At 39.1% G+C, this 13,351-nt stretch overlaps 1 protein-coding gene across 3 annotated transcripts in view; it reads left to right on the top strand.

Annotated features, from left to right (window-relative positions):
* trappc9 (trafficking protein particle complex 9) overlaps window positions 1-13,351 on the top strand; it is a 207,940-nt gene that overhangs the window by 26,250 nt on the left and 168,339 nt on the right. For all 3 annotated transcript variants that reach the window (XM_037093057.1, XM_037093056.1, XM_037093058.1), the window contains 2 exons: window positions 4,422-4,548; window positions 6,489-6,634. In XM_037093057.1, coding sequence (XP_036948952.1) covers window positions 4,422-4,548; window positions 6,489-6,634 — 273 coding nt within the window. The remainder of the gene's footprint in view (window positions 1-4,421; window positions 4,549-6,488; window positions 6,635-13,351) is intronic.

Here is a 13,351-nt window from a genome sequence, read left to right as displayed (position 1 = left end):
AAATCAGCGCTTGATTTGGAATGCACTGAGAGTCACATCTGCCTTGAATGTGTTTTCCTCAACAATGATGGAATTTTATCTTCACCAAAATTTTCACCAAAATGCTGACGTGTGACTTTGCACCCTCCCTTGTAGGCTAATTTCTATGACGTGTTCTGGGGTCAGGAAAAAGTCAACATGTCATAGCAGTGCATGCAACAGTTTTTTTTAAGTCGTGAAAAAGAGGTGACTAAGTCTGATATACTATGCTTACTTATAAATAGTGAATTTCTTTCCAAGAAGATTAATGTCCCCCTTTCAGTTGCTCAGTTTCCAGTCTACCAGGATAATTTTTTAACAGTAGCGTTCATTGTTTTGATGATTTATGTTTCATTCATAGTCCTTTTTTGCTGCTGGCTTTTTGCTTGAAATACCAGCTACAAAAATCTAAATTATTCATAAACTGTTGATGTGTCTGTTTTGGTCTGCCAGTAGTTTTCATTTCACAATATAATTTGAGAAAATCTCCCTTTGAAAGTGTACTACATTCTGCGCTGTCATTAACGCTATTTGAAGCTCTAGTCTTACCTCTTCCCAGCACTATCTGTGAAATAGTATCTGTGAATGATAAGTTTTCAAGCATAGTGCATATAGAAATCTGTGGGAGGGCCTTGACTGCACTGTCAAAATGTGAAAATCTTAAACCTGCTCAAAGTCGACGGCTATAACATTTCAGTTGCTTCTGCCTGATGTAACATTTGGTTACAACTCCATTATTCAGTCTGCCATCAGCTTCCTGTTAACTTTTCCTTCCAAACAGAAAATGGCTTATCATTATGCCTGATTTTGCTGTCTGCTTGAGTACTCTCCTAATAAAGCTACAGTCCTGAGCACCCACTGTTAGGTACACAGAGACCTGGCCTTTTCTTTTGCTGTTTTTCAATATGGTCTGTTTGTGCAGAGGTGTGCTGGTAACAAGTGTGACCATTCATGCCATGCTAGAAAGAAGCAAATGTTTTCCACTGTTTGCCATGGCAAACTTGTCTGCCAGGATGACATGTGCTGGCCTGCACAAATCACAGTAGTGCCTGTCTTGTGCAGCTCTTCATTTAACACCTCACTCTGGCTGTTTTTGCTCACACTTTCCGTAGTATACAAAACTTATCACCAGACTAAAGAACTTCCACTAACTCCGTGATAAACACATTGCATCACACAGCCTACCACTGGTCTAAAAATATACCGACACACCAGTTGAGACCATCAGAATAGTACATTAGACCTACAAGCATCAGGATTGTAATTCTAAATAAAAAGTCGATGGAAGTGAGCTTTCAATTTAATCAACAAATTCATAGGTAGGTTTGGAGAATTCGTATTAGTATTTTTTTCCTCTTCAAAAAAATAGCACTTCAACAACATAGCAAACTTATTGGTAGACTGCGGCTGCATGTCAGGCACTTCTCCTGTTTGCAGGAAGACAATCAACAGACTGGTGCTGGAGGTGTTTTGGGTTGAAAATGTATTGACCTCAAAATAGAAAGACACGTTGGGTCAGATAATTCTAGAACCATGATACCCTTAAAGACTTACCTTGTTTCAGGTTTGGCATGACTGTTCTGCCACAGACCCAACTGAAGGAACTGGCAGCAACCTGAACACATAGAAATAAGCCATGACCAAATTGAAAGAAAAACAAGCTGTCACATGTACACAGAATTGTAAAACTGTGGACCTAACTTCAACAAGAATGGGAATCGTTGTAGAACAGGAAAACTCACCTGCTTCATGGCAAAGAACAGAGATGAGACAGGGAGAAAAAAGTAAGACAGGGAAGGGGAACAAAGAACATGTGTTTCACAGAATACTTGAAAGGTTTTGGTGCACCATCTAGAATGAATCAGTGCATTGTTTGCCCTTCACAGATTGTCCCTTAAACCAGCCCACTTTGTATTATATTACTTTTTATGGAGCTTAAGCCTGCAAAACAGTTTCCAGATGAATACAATTGACACCTGCTGCTTTCCAAATTGGGTTGGATCTATGCTGACAAATTGGGAGGCATTAATATGGCTAGGTACAAAAGATGCTGTCAGAGTACCTGATCCTTCTCATTACTGACACACTAATTTGCATGGTACGGGCATTATTTCAATGTTATTCAGAAATGAATGTTCAGTCACATCAAACTGTTGAAAGTGTGTCATTAATGAAGTGTTTGTCAGGAAAGAAGAACTTCCAATAAACTTGTTGGATGAAGGCAGATTTAAAATGAGAAATTTTCAAGTGTGTCTCGCCTCCTATCTTTCTATCATACAACAAGGTGATGCAGGCTCAGTTTTTAGAGGATTCAGAACAAGTTTTTACCCCTTCTACCTTTCAACCTGCCTTCAATTGTTATTCCTCCTCTTGACAGTTGACACTTGGAGATGACATCCTATCTTTGCAGAACTGTTCAAAGTGTTAAGAGTTGCACCTCTTGTCCCGTCCTTTCGTGAAGTGTAAAAGATTTCTTTTGCTCATTTGGACAGTGTGTTCCAGCTGTCAGGCTAACAATGTGCTTTCTTGTGGTTGTTTGGGCAGCGAGCTAGGTGAAAAGAAGAGTAAAAGGGAGTCAAATAATAGTTTTTCACCTAGTTTGACCCCACAGGTTTTATTATCTGAGAGAGCCTTGACCTCAATGAACCAGTCCTGATAAAGGACAACAGAAGAAATGTTTTTCTGTCAGGGAAATTTCGAATTGAACACACCACAAACACTGCAGCCAATGCCCAGCTGACCACTAACATGCATATAATTTCTGCACAAGGGAAAATAACTGGCCAGTTATAGTAAATTAGTAAGACTAGTGAGCCAGAAATCAAGCCACCGTGTCATTTGAACGGCAGTTTGAATGTAGTTCATAAGTGCTTTGACATTGTTAGCCCCTGAAAAAGTTGTGGTCTAGTGTAAGGAGAGATTACACTGAATGGATGGCCTAAGCAGGCATTTAGACAGATATCAGCCCAGTGTCAAACAATGCAGGAAGTTGCGTTGGTGGGGTCCAACTGCTTCAAGAACTGGTGAGACATGTAATTTGATCCAGGAAGTCCAGTTGAAGTCAGCAATCTTTGAACTGGAAGGCTTCTCAGATAATCTTCCATGGATGTGCACTTGTATGTCTTTGACCAGTCACCACAGCGCTTTTCCTGGTGAACTGTGCCACTGCCTTCTTTTGCTGGAGCCCTCTGCATTGCCTCCTTCTCTTGTGTCAGGACAGGGCCCTCTCTCTGTTCACATATAAAGCTTGGGGGTACGGATCAATTCTGTCAATTCAACAAATCATTTCAGGTGACTTTAAAGGTAAAGATCAGAGTCAAAGGAGCCACTGGAAAAATATGATACATTTAAAAATGTTACTTTTTCCTTGAGTACACAGCCACTGTTACCACTCTGTGTCCTGGAGTGGCCCCTAAACAGATGGCTGCCTTCAACACTCAGACATGGCAAACAAGAATAAAAATGGACAAATATGTCATCAATCATGAGCTTCAAGCCAGGAGGACAACTGAGCTATCATCCATTCATCTCTCACTATTTTATTCCTTCTACATTTCCTCCTCTGTTTCCCTCCCTCCCTCCGATATCCATCCATCTCAGGCTCACTCTGTTCACTTCATATTCGCCTTTTCTCGCTCACCATTCCTTCACCCCAGCTGTACTAATTTTAGTTCTTCCTCTGCATCTACTGGTGGTAGGTTTCTGGCTCGCAGTTTGTATTGACACGGTTGTAGTTTTTACACATTGAAATATTTATTCAGGCAGTTTTCTAAGATTGTTTTTATTGTTGCTTAAAGACAAGAAATCATTAGACTGTGGGGTAAATCTGAGAGAGATGAACAAACCCCTCCTCTTTTGAATTATGCAATAAGGATCTAGTCTATACTCCAGCATTTTTTTATAGGAACGATGTGAGCAATTTATTGAATGCACAAAGAGATGTAGAAACACATGGCCCTTGACATTAATCCAGAACGCCTGCGATCGTAAGACTTCATGAGGTACTCCCACGAAGGGTTATAGATCTGTATGAAGTCTTTGCCAGTAAATGTCCCTCTCTCCTTGATGAACACTCTTAAAACTTGCAGAGCCAAAGAAAATTGTATGGTTGGGTGAGCAGTAATGTTCCCTCAAAGGTATTGATGGTACAATTAAACTTACAATTTCACTTGAGGGCTGAGGCTGTTACTTCTGAGAGAGACGCCTAACTGGTCATTAATGTCCGGCTAATTCACATCACACACGAAGATGAAATTTCAACTGTGGAGAACAGTTCATACGAAATATTAAAGGGAATTGTGTTGTGTCATAATTGTTGCCGCCTGATTTCTGGGTAATTGTTTCTGTAGATTTCTGTATGTCCTCATTGGTTCTATCGCTGTTATGCACTCCCACATTTGCAGAGAAGAAAGAAGTGACCCAGAGTCTGGAAAACTACACCTCCAAGTGTCCAGGTGGAATGGAGGTCATCACCCTTCCTGATGGCCTGAAGCTCCCTCCCGTCCCCTTTACAAAGCTGCCCATTGTCCGGTAAGACAGGGGTGTGAGAGATAGTTCCTTTCATGCATTGTGTCACATATTGGCTTGTTGTCTAATCTGGCAAGATATCATACTAATTAATGATCTGAAATAGTTGTAACATTGACACTAAAGGTTTGGCCATTATTGCAAAAGATTGTGTAGTAATGTTGATTCAAAAGACATTTTTCTACTGGGATGGATTGAAATGTTCTCTTTTAAAATTTTGAATAATCAAACAGTAAATGGTTTGATTGGAATTTCATACTGTAAACAAATCCCATTAAAAGACCAAAACCAACAATGTTCATCTGTCTCTAAATTGCTACCCCAATTATCTTGCCTGTTATTGGCATTCATAGGACAAACCAATCTGAGTACTGGCTCATCAATAATGACTTTATGTCAAAGGGTAATCCCCATTTTTTAAAGCATGGGCCTCATATTTACGTGTTTTGGAGTGTAAATTATTTATTCTTACCAAAGTTTTGGAATCTGCCCTTTGCAGTGACTGCAGTGTAATCCTCTGGTGCAACTCCAGCTGTCAGAGGCTAAGGTTCCTATTCCAAGTGTCTGACAACATTCAGAAAATGACTCCTTCAAAGGTAGACCTTTTGTTAAATAATAAGGTTACTAAAGAGGTCTTTTTTATTTCACAAAAAACATCTGTATCTGTAGGAATTGTTTCTGTAATTTTGTCAGACACTTTTAATAAGAACCTTGGTGGCAAAAACAAGAACTTTCAGTAGACATAACTTTGATGGTTAGAGTTGCCCCAAAGGATTATGTTGCAGCAATTCCTACTGTGTCGTAGCTGCCAACTGAGGTGAACCACTTGAACAGTCCCAAAATGTTTGATAAGTACGTAGCACCTATCCCTCTGTCCATCCGTCCCCCTGTCCATTTTTGATCCTTTAATGGGATATTTTTGATGACATGAATGTAAATTTAAATTCATCCCAATATTTATTTGATTTCTCACAATGGAGACCAACCAAAACCAGATTCAGTGTTCTAGATACTCATACAGAGGATTATTATACAACATCACACCAATGGGTTGTTGTGAGGAGCTTTTTCAAATGATGTTGTTGACTAAAATTTGCAAAAAAGCCCTTTTAGTCAACCTCAAAGCAAGACAGATCTACCTTGATCCCAGATGCCTCAACTATCATTTTTTTGTACATTGATTCACAGACTTTAGAATTGTTCTTTAGGGAACCATTGGGCAAAAACTCTCTTGTCAATTCTGAATAACAATCAATAATCAAACTAAACTAAATAAACTCCAAAGTACAAGTTTAAAAAAAACTTAAGAAGGTAGGAGGATTACTGTATAAGCTTTCTTTAGAAGACACAGAGCTTTCTGAGTGTGAAAATAATGAGGTAAATATAGCCGCTTTTGTACATCCTGCTGTTAGTAAGCAACTGGGGAAGCAGAGGTGCTGGAGGGCCAGAGAAGAAAACAAGAAAAGCAGGCATCTCATGACACCTTCAATTCTTAGATAGTGCAAGACATTAGAGTCGAAACGAACACTTTCATGATACTGCGAAGTGTTTGACATATTAATGAGCTTTTCTACAGAACTACAGGTTCTGATGTGCAGGAGACTTTATCTACTAGATTACACTGACAGCTTATCTTTGAATTAGTTAATTGGCCCCTAACCCCTGAAAGCAGAATGCACGCTTCCTTCATGTGTCTGTAGCTGAGATTTCATTGTTTTGCTAAACTTGTAACCTTTAACAATGAGTAGCATTATTAATTTGCAGTGAACTGTAATGATAAACAAACATTCATTGCAAACACTTGAATTGTGGTGCATAAGCTGCTGTAACATTAAAGCTCCAGCAACTCACTTGATCTCTGAATTTCAAAACAAAATCTCATCAGCTTTTGTCGCGCTTCTCTAATGTCATGGTTTTGCCTTTTCCTGTGATGCTCAAACTAGATCAGTCAAGCTCCTCAATCTGCCTGTCAGTCTGCGTCCTCACAAAGTGAAAGGCCTGCTCGGACAGAATATGTCCACTGCCAGCCCCTTCATCTACTCACCAATCATCATGCACAACAGAGGAGAGGAGCGCTGTAAGAAGATAGGTAAGTTCAACATCATTTATTTTGTGTCCATGCACACATATTTTGCTAATCTTGGCCTACTGTACATTCTCACACACACATGCACACCACCATTTGCTAACTGAGGGTAAATTGTAACACCCATACTCCAGCATATGATTGTGAAATGACTAAGGGTGTCACGACTTCGATTTTAAATCCTCCAGGGCCGAAGTTTGTGTTTAACTTTGGGGTGAACCCCTTTCACGTGTTAAGCTGGTTGGGAAATAACGCCAGGGGGCTTTGCTGTATCTAGCAGTTACCTTTATTCACAGCCAAACTGCAGACTATATTGTACACTTTATTGCTGTCGTTACTACTGCCACACCTTTCGCTTCTCCTTCCTCTCCCATTCATTCACTGACCACAGGTACGCACACTCCGTCACTCTCGCTCGCCCACTCCCACCTTATGCACGTTACGCACACACACCTCATGCACTGCCCTATTCCTGAAAGGGGCTGCGCCATTCTTAAAACAATGGCAACTGCAGATGCACAAGACCATAGACAGAACTTGAACCCCCTCCTCTTTCACTGAAGTCGCAGGTGTGGAAGTATTTTGGATTTCCAGTGAGTTATGTTGACAACGTTCACATTGTCGACAAAAAACCCCACAGTTTGCAAACTCTGCAAAAACTAGATGGCAGGTTATTTTAAGTTTCCAATTGACTGAAGATATAAGTTATTGTTACATTATGTTGTTAATAAATGTTTTAAATTTGACAATTGTTGCGATCAGATATCATATTGCATAAAAGTCTAGTCTAATAATGGTTGAGCAACCTATGCTTTAAAAAGAATAAAAGTAAAAATCAAGAATCGAATCGAACCGTGACCTGAATGTAATCGAATCGAGGATTTGGAGAATCGTGACACCCCTAGAAATGACTGAGTTTAAAGTGCTGACTTTCAGTTTTTACCTGACAATTTCCTGATGTACATCAGGTGAAACTTGTTATTCTGTATCATTTTCAATCTATTCTATTTATTTTTTACTGGACTTTGGTCATATTACAAAGGAATAATGATTTGACCAAATCTAAACTCTTTTTCTATGTTCTTATTTCCTTATTCTCCTTTCCCCGTCTCTCCTTGGCCTGTTCATGACCTTGGTTAAGCATCGTGATGCTTGGATATAAAAAATATCCAATACACATTGTGTCAAATGTTTTGGTGGTAAATCATAGTGTTTCTAGCACTGAACTAAAATCATCCTGGCTGCAGTCAAAGATGCACGCCAGGTTTCTTTTACGTGACCTTTTTAAAAAAATGCTCCAGAGTCATTTTGTACAACTGTGAGATCCATTAAGAAGTGTGTCGGGTTTGTCAGGTGTGAAATATTGCTGATTCACTTCATCCAGACTGCATGCATGCATACGTCCTGGTCACACTCACAAAAGGTAAAAGAGAGCCTAATGTTTCATGATGGGCCGTGAACTTAAATATAGTCAACAGCTCATTGTGTAGCTTGAGAGGAATTGCGCTTGACTGGAGAACAGCCCGTGTCCAAAGACAGCATCGCTGAAGAATGAGCAGCTGCAGTGACATCATCATTACTCTTTCTTTTCCTGGCCTAGGCAATAATATTCGCTGTATTTTTGTCTACTATGGATCATGTCATGCACCCTCATCCTCCTTGTTCTGATGTTACTATGTCAAATAAAAATCAAACGGATAGTAAACCGTAAAGGGGCAGTGTTTATTATAAAGTGGCTGTTTTTTGAAGATATTGTTGTCAAAGAGACAAGGTGCACATGCAGTATTCTATCCCTCACTGGACAAACACTCCTTCCCAGTGCTCCCTAAGTGCACAGCCAGTGCCTTTCTGCTGGAAAAAATGCGATGTGGGCCCCAAGACTTTAGTATGACAGATTAGAAAGAGGTGAACACGCCAGACCTCTACACTTCTCACCTCTGCTTGTGGCCAGAGGCATCAGGCCACATTAGCTGCTACTAGTGCCACACATCCAAATATCTCAAAACTGTCAGTGGTAGAGTTGCATTTTGGGTAATATAAGCACCCATCCCGTTTGACAAGGAATCAGTTTTACCACCAGAAACCAACCATCTACATCAGTAGATTTTTTCTTTACTTTGGTTATTATACATGTTGCCTATGAAACCCATTCAGAATTGGGCGTAATGTCTCCTATCAGTTTCTGTAATTAATATAACACAGATTTTCCAACTGATAATGATGTCTTTGTCTACAGACAAGTCATTGGCACACAAAGTCAAAATAAGTCAATATAATTTTTTTTTCCACTCTAATGTGATATTCATGATTTTTATTCAACTGCGACCTCTTGCTTGCATTCCTGTCATGGCTTGCTTCTAAACAAAGTCATCTCATTTTAACTGGCCCCATTTTGAACTGATGACTCCCTCTCATAAATGCACGATCCACCTGATGGACCATTTTCATGGGAGACATATTGACTTGTCAAAGAAGGACAAACTCAAGTGGAATTTACAATGTTAATTATGGCTACATTCCATTTAGGTGAGCTGGGTCCAGAGCCGTAGTATTGTGCATGTTCTCTCACTGGCAAAGCTGTCAGGGACAGAGATGCCCTTGTTAACATTAATGGTCACATCTATGCTTTACCTGCTTTGTCAAAATGTGTGCTGTGAAAGGGGTCCATTAACACACTTTTAATATTTTATAATTTGGCATGTAAGCAGCAGTAACAGGCTGAAAGCGAAGCTGGAGGGAACTGCTGCTGCCCTGACTGGAAATCTGGTGTATAAAAAACATGTTCACATTGTAGAGTGAATCCAGTATGTCACAACTTTGCCTACTTCCAAGGTGAATGGAGAACAAAAAAGTCTGAAGAGGACAAAACCCAAGCAATGTCCGATAATGAAAAGAAAATCTTTATTGTCCCTGATTTAGGCCATAAACCAAAATTCTGTAATTTGAGTAGCTGTGAGAAAGTAAGTGCAGCTGTACATTATCTGGTGTGTATTTGAGTTTGCATTGGTCTTTAAGTTGTAGACATCAACAGCTACATGCTGCCAGTGCTCAGTCAGGGACGTTGTGTGGGCCCCCTTCATATCTTTGCACTTGAAGCTCTTTGAAGCAGAAGTTTGCATCTTTTGTGTCAGAGTACATTTTTTTTTCATCTAAGTGTAGTTGTGAGATGCACACCCAGAATGACTCATCAAGCTATTAATGTAAAAGTTATTAATTTTACAGCATAAATTGACTTAGTATAAATCCATACGAAGATTTAAAAATAAGAAATAAACCAGAAGCTTATAGTGGAGTGTGTTCTACTTTAAATGAACCCCAACAGCTCATATCTAGTGTTAATCTTCTGCTATGGCTAAAACTACAAAACTCAGATTGTTTTAATTCAGTGATCAAGTCATGATTGTGATTTGTTGTTATATCGACCAGCAGAATAAGCAAATTTAACATGGTTGTTTTATATTTAACTTTATATAAGACTAGTCATCTGAGCCAGGATTTACAGAAGAAGACATTTAATATTGGAATTACTTTGAGAGTTTTGCCTTTCGCCCCCTAATTTCCTGGTTAAACTTGACACATCTTTATCTGTTGCCCTTTAATTCACTAATTGTATTTCATCATTGTACCAACATAATCATGCTATACTCCCTGCTGTAAGTTTCTCCTCTCTAACAAAACATTTAATTCATCTAATACATTCTAGTCATTTGTAATCCACTACTGTTTGATTCAACTGCCCCTTTACTTCCTGGTAGGCTTTAAGAAAATCAACAGAAAATTGGCAAAAAGCAAAAGCTTAAATATTTCTGTGTCTGTTCTGTCACATGGACAAACGGTGTAGTAGTAATCAATCATGTATCATACAGTGATGCAGACGGTGAATAAACCACAAACGATTTTTACTAAACCGTCCAGCATCTGTACCCAGGAGCTGTTCTGTTCTTTGATCAGGATTTAGATTGTAGGAGTCTGATATTCCTCTGGTGCAGTTTGGTGTTGTGAGACTTTGGAGATTAATTCAAACATGCCTTTCCTTCTTAGTCCATCTACCTCAGGGGAGCTAGCTGCCAGTTAAGATTCTCTCTTAACTCCTTCAAGGCATCTCCCAGCATGCTAGAACTGTAGAAATGTAAAAGTGCTTTCATCAACCAATGGCCACATATGGGCATGTCCTCCCATTCAGAACTCAGTATTATTTCTTGTTAACGGACAGAAACAAGGGCCGCGACATGCTGTATGATATCAGCTGCAATCATATTATTAAGTTCATTATGCTCGGAGATGTTTTTAATGCTTCAGAGTAAACCGTCACTTCATACTCATTCAATATACTGTCAGGGTACCAAATTTTTAGTGTTCTGTGCTCGGCTCTGGCAGTTGAAGTGTATGGACACTGAGAAATATATGTGTGTCGGTGTGTTTTCTAGCTCTTTAAGTCCCATGTAGTAAATCAGATTGATGTTCAGCCATAAAAGAAGGGGACCTATGATGGGAGATTGTTTTCTCTATAATTGCTCAGAGATTCAGTTTTAAGAACATTGTGATCTACGGCTATCCATTCACCACTACAGTGGGATACAGGGGACATGAGTGTTGCATCATATTGTCCTCATAAGGGGGATGCGGGGTCACAGTGAGATCAATAAGTGTTTAGACAATAAAACATTGCCTGTTGTTCTGCACACCAGGTCATTGGGTTTGAGATAAAGAAAATAACAATTAGGTTAGGGCTGACTTTCATGATTAAGGATTCTTGAGGGTGTTGAGTTACCAGCTAGGAAAACGTGCCCTTTGTGTACATTGCCCACCAATTATAGATCGATATAGTGGCACAGTTTTCCTTAACATTCAGTTTTGGGGCCAAACAGTGGTATGCTCTTGACTGGCCATGTTCCCAGTCCAACAGAGTGTGTTATATTTACTGAAAACCAGACTGAAGGCAAAAAGATGAATCACTGTTAATCAAATAAATCAATGTTAATTATACCACACAGTGGTACATTTGGTCTGAATGCTGGTTTTGACTGATTTTAGGGATGTAAGCTAAATATGTGCCTGGTTGCATGCATGCATCCCTACTTTTTTAAAGAATATTTCTGTTACATTTTTCATACACAACAAAGTACAAAACAGTTCTGCAGCAATACACTCATTTGATACTATGCCTAGACTCTTTTTATGCAGCAGCATCCTAAATCTAAAAGAGCAAAATATTCTTCCCTGCCGCAAAAGTCAATACAGTAGATTTATTAACTCTTGTGCTTCATATTTAAAATATGACCATCTGGATAAACTGGACTCCACAAAACCAGAACAGCTTTTATAACTTCACACATGGGAGGAAACTGTGAATGTAAAGGCCATCATCAGAGTTGCACTTAGGAAGAAAGTGGACACCAATTAGCATCCATTTAGGTTTTTGAGAGCAGGTACACTACATAGATTTGTTTCGATTACATTTAGATATTTCTAAAGCATTAATCCATACTTCCTGTCTGTCCAGGCTGTCAGTAGTGATTCACATGTCTCTCTCCCTGGCTTCTTTAGTATCTTCTGACATTTGAGATGCTGATGAGATGATGAGATGAGTTGGAATTCAATGATCTGCAAAATACACAAATGTGTGTCCTTCTACATGTGAGGCGGTGGCTATTGGTTATTGGTTTTTAATGTGGTATCTTTAGTGATAAAGTGTCTAATTTGTGTGTATATATATATATATATATATATATATATATATATATATATATATATATATATATATATATATATATATATATATATATATATATATATATATATATATATATAAATATGTTTTTTAAAGTCACATTTCTGTAAGCCATATTCCTGCTGTAGTGAAGTCTGGCCAGCCAATAGATCTCCACTAAATGTCCTCCAGAAATGTGTCTCCATCTGAGGCGCTAATGACTTGCAATTTCAAATGCGCTCAAAAGCTTGGCTTTAGTTATGTTTGAATGCATTCCTTCCTGCTCTGGGGTTGCATCATTACACATGGATGATTTTTGCTCCAGTGCCCCGGCATAGTGTGCATCTATTATTCAGTATGAAAGATTAATGTTGCTGATAGTTTACAGAATTTTTCTCTGTAGGATGCAGAAACACCAGTAAACATCTTTGGTTCTGTTTTAGGTCAATAAAACATCATTTTCACAGCACATGAGAGACAGATTGACAAGATAATTTGCAGTTTAAAAGAACAAACACAGGCAATGTTTAACTTACCACGCAGCCGTGATTGACTCAAAACATGTCTTATTGCTTCATACGATGAGGTTGTAAAGAGCTGCAGCCTTTGCAGATATGCACAGAATCCCAATGGCCACCTAAGGAGTTAGCAGTGAAGCAACACAAATAAGATGGCAGCAATCCACTTTGTTTTTCTATTTTCCATTTTCAGAGGTGTATTTCACACTTAATTGGCTGGCTATGAGAGCATGCCTTTGAGCCAGACCTGGGGTTGTGTGGGGCTTTCCAGGCATTCATATCATAGGTATCTTTCTTTTGACTGACTTAATTTCCCAAGGTGCATGGCTAGAGTTTGCCTTCTATAAATCCCTTTTCCTGCTAGGGTCTGAGCTCAGATTTTCAGCCACTCTTTTGTAGGTCTATTTAGAGCAGCGGACTCTCCAGATGGACTAGAATATGTTATATTTAAAATGTAGATAGGTATGGCAACAGTGGGGCTAAAAACTTCTC

Source organism: Acanthopagrus latus, chromosome 3 (genome assembly GCF_904848185.1).
Source record: "Acanthopagrus latus isolate v.2019 chromosome 3, fAcaLat1.1, whole genome shotgun sequence".
Taxonomy (NCBI): Eukaryota; Metazoa; Chordata; class Actinopteri; order Spariformes; family Sparidae; genus Acanthopagrus; species Acanthopagrus latus.
The sequence above is the reverse complement of the archived record's forward strand: the minus strand, read 5'-3'. Positions and strand labels throughout refer to the sequence as shown.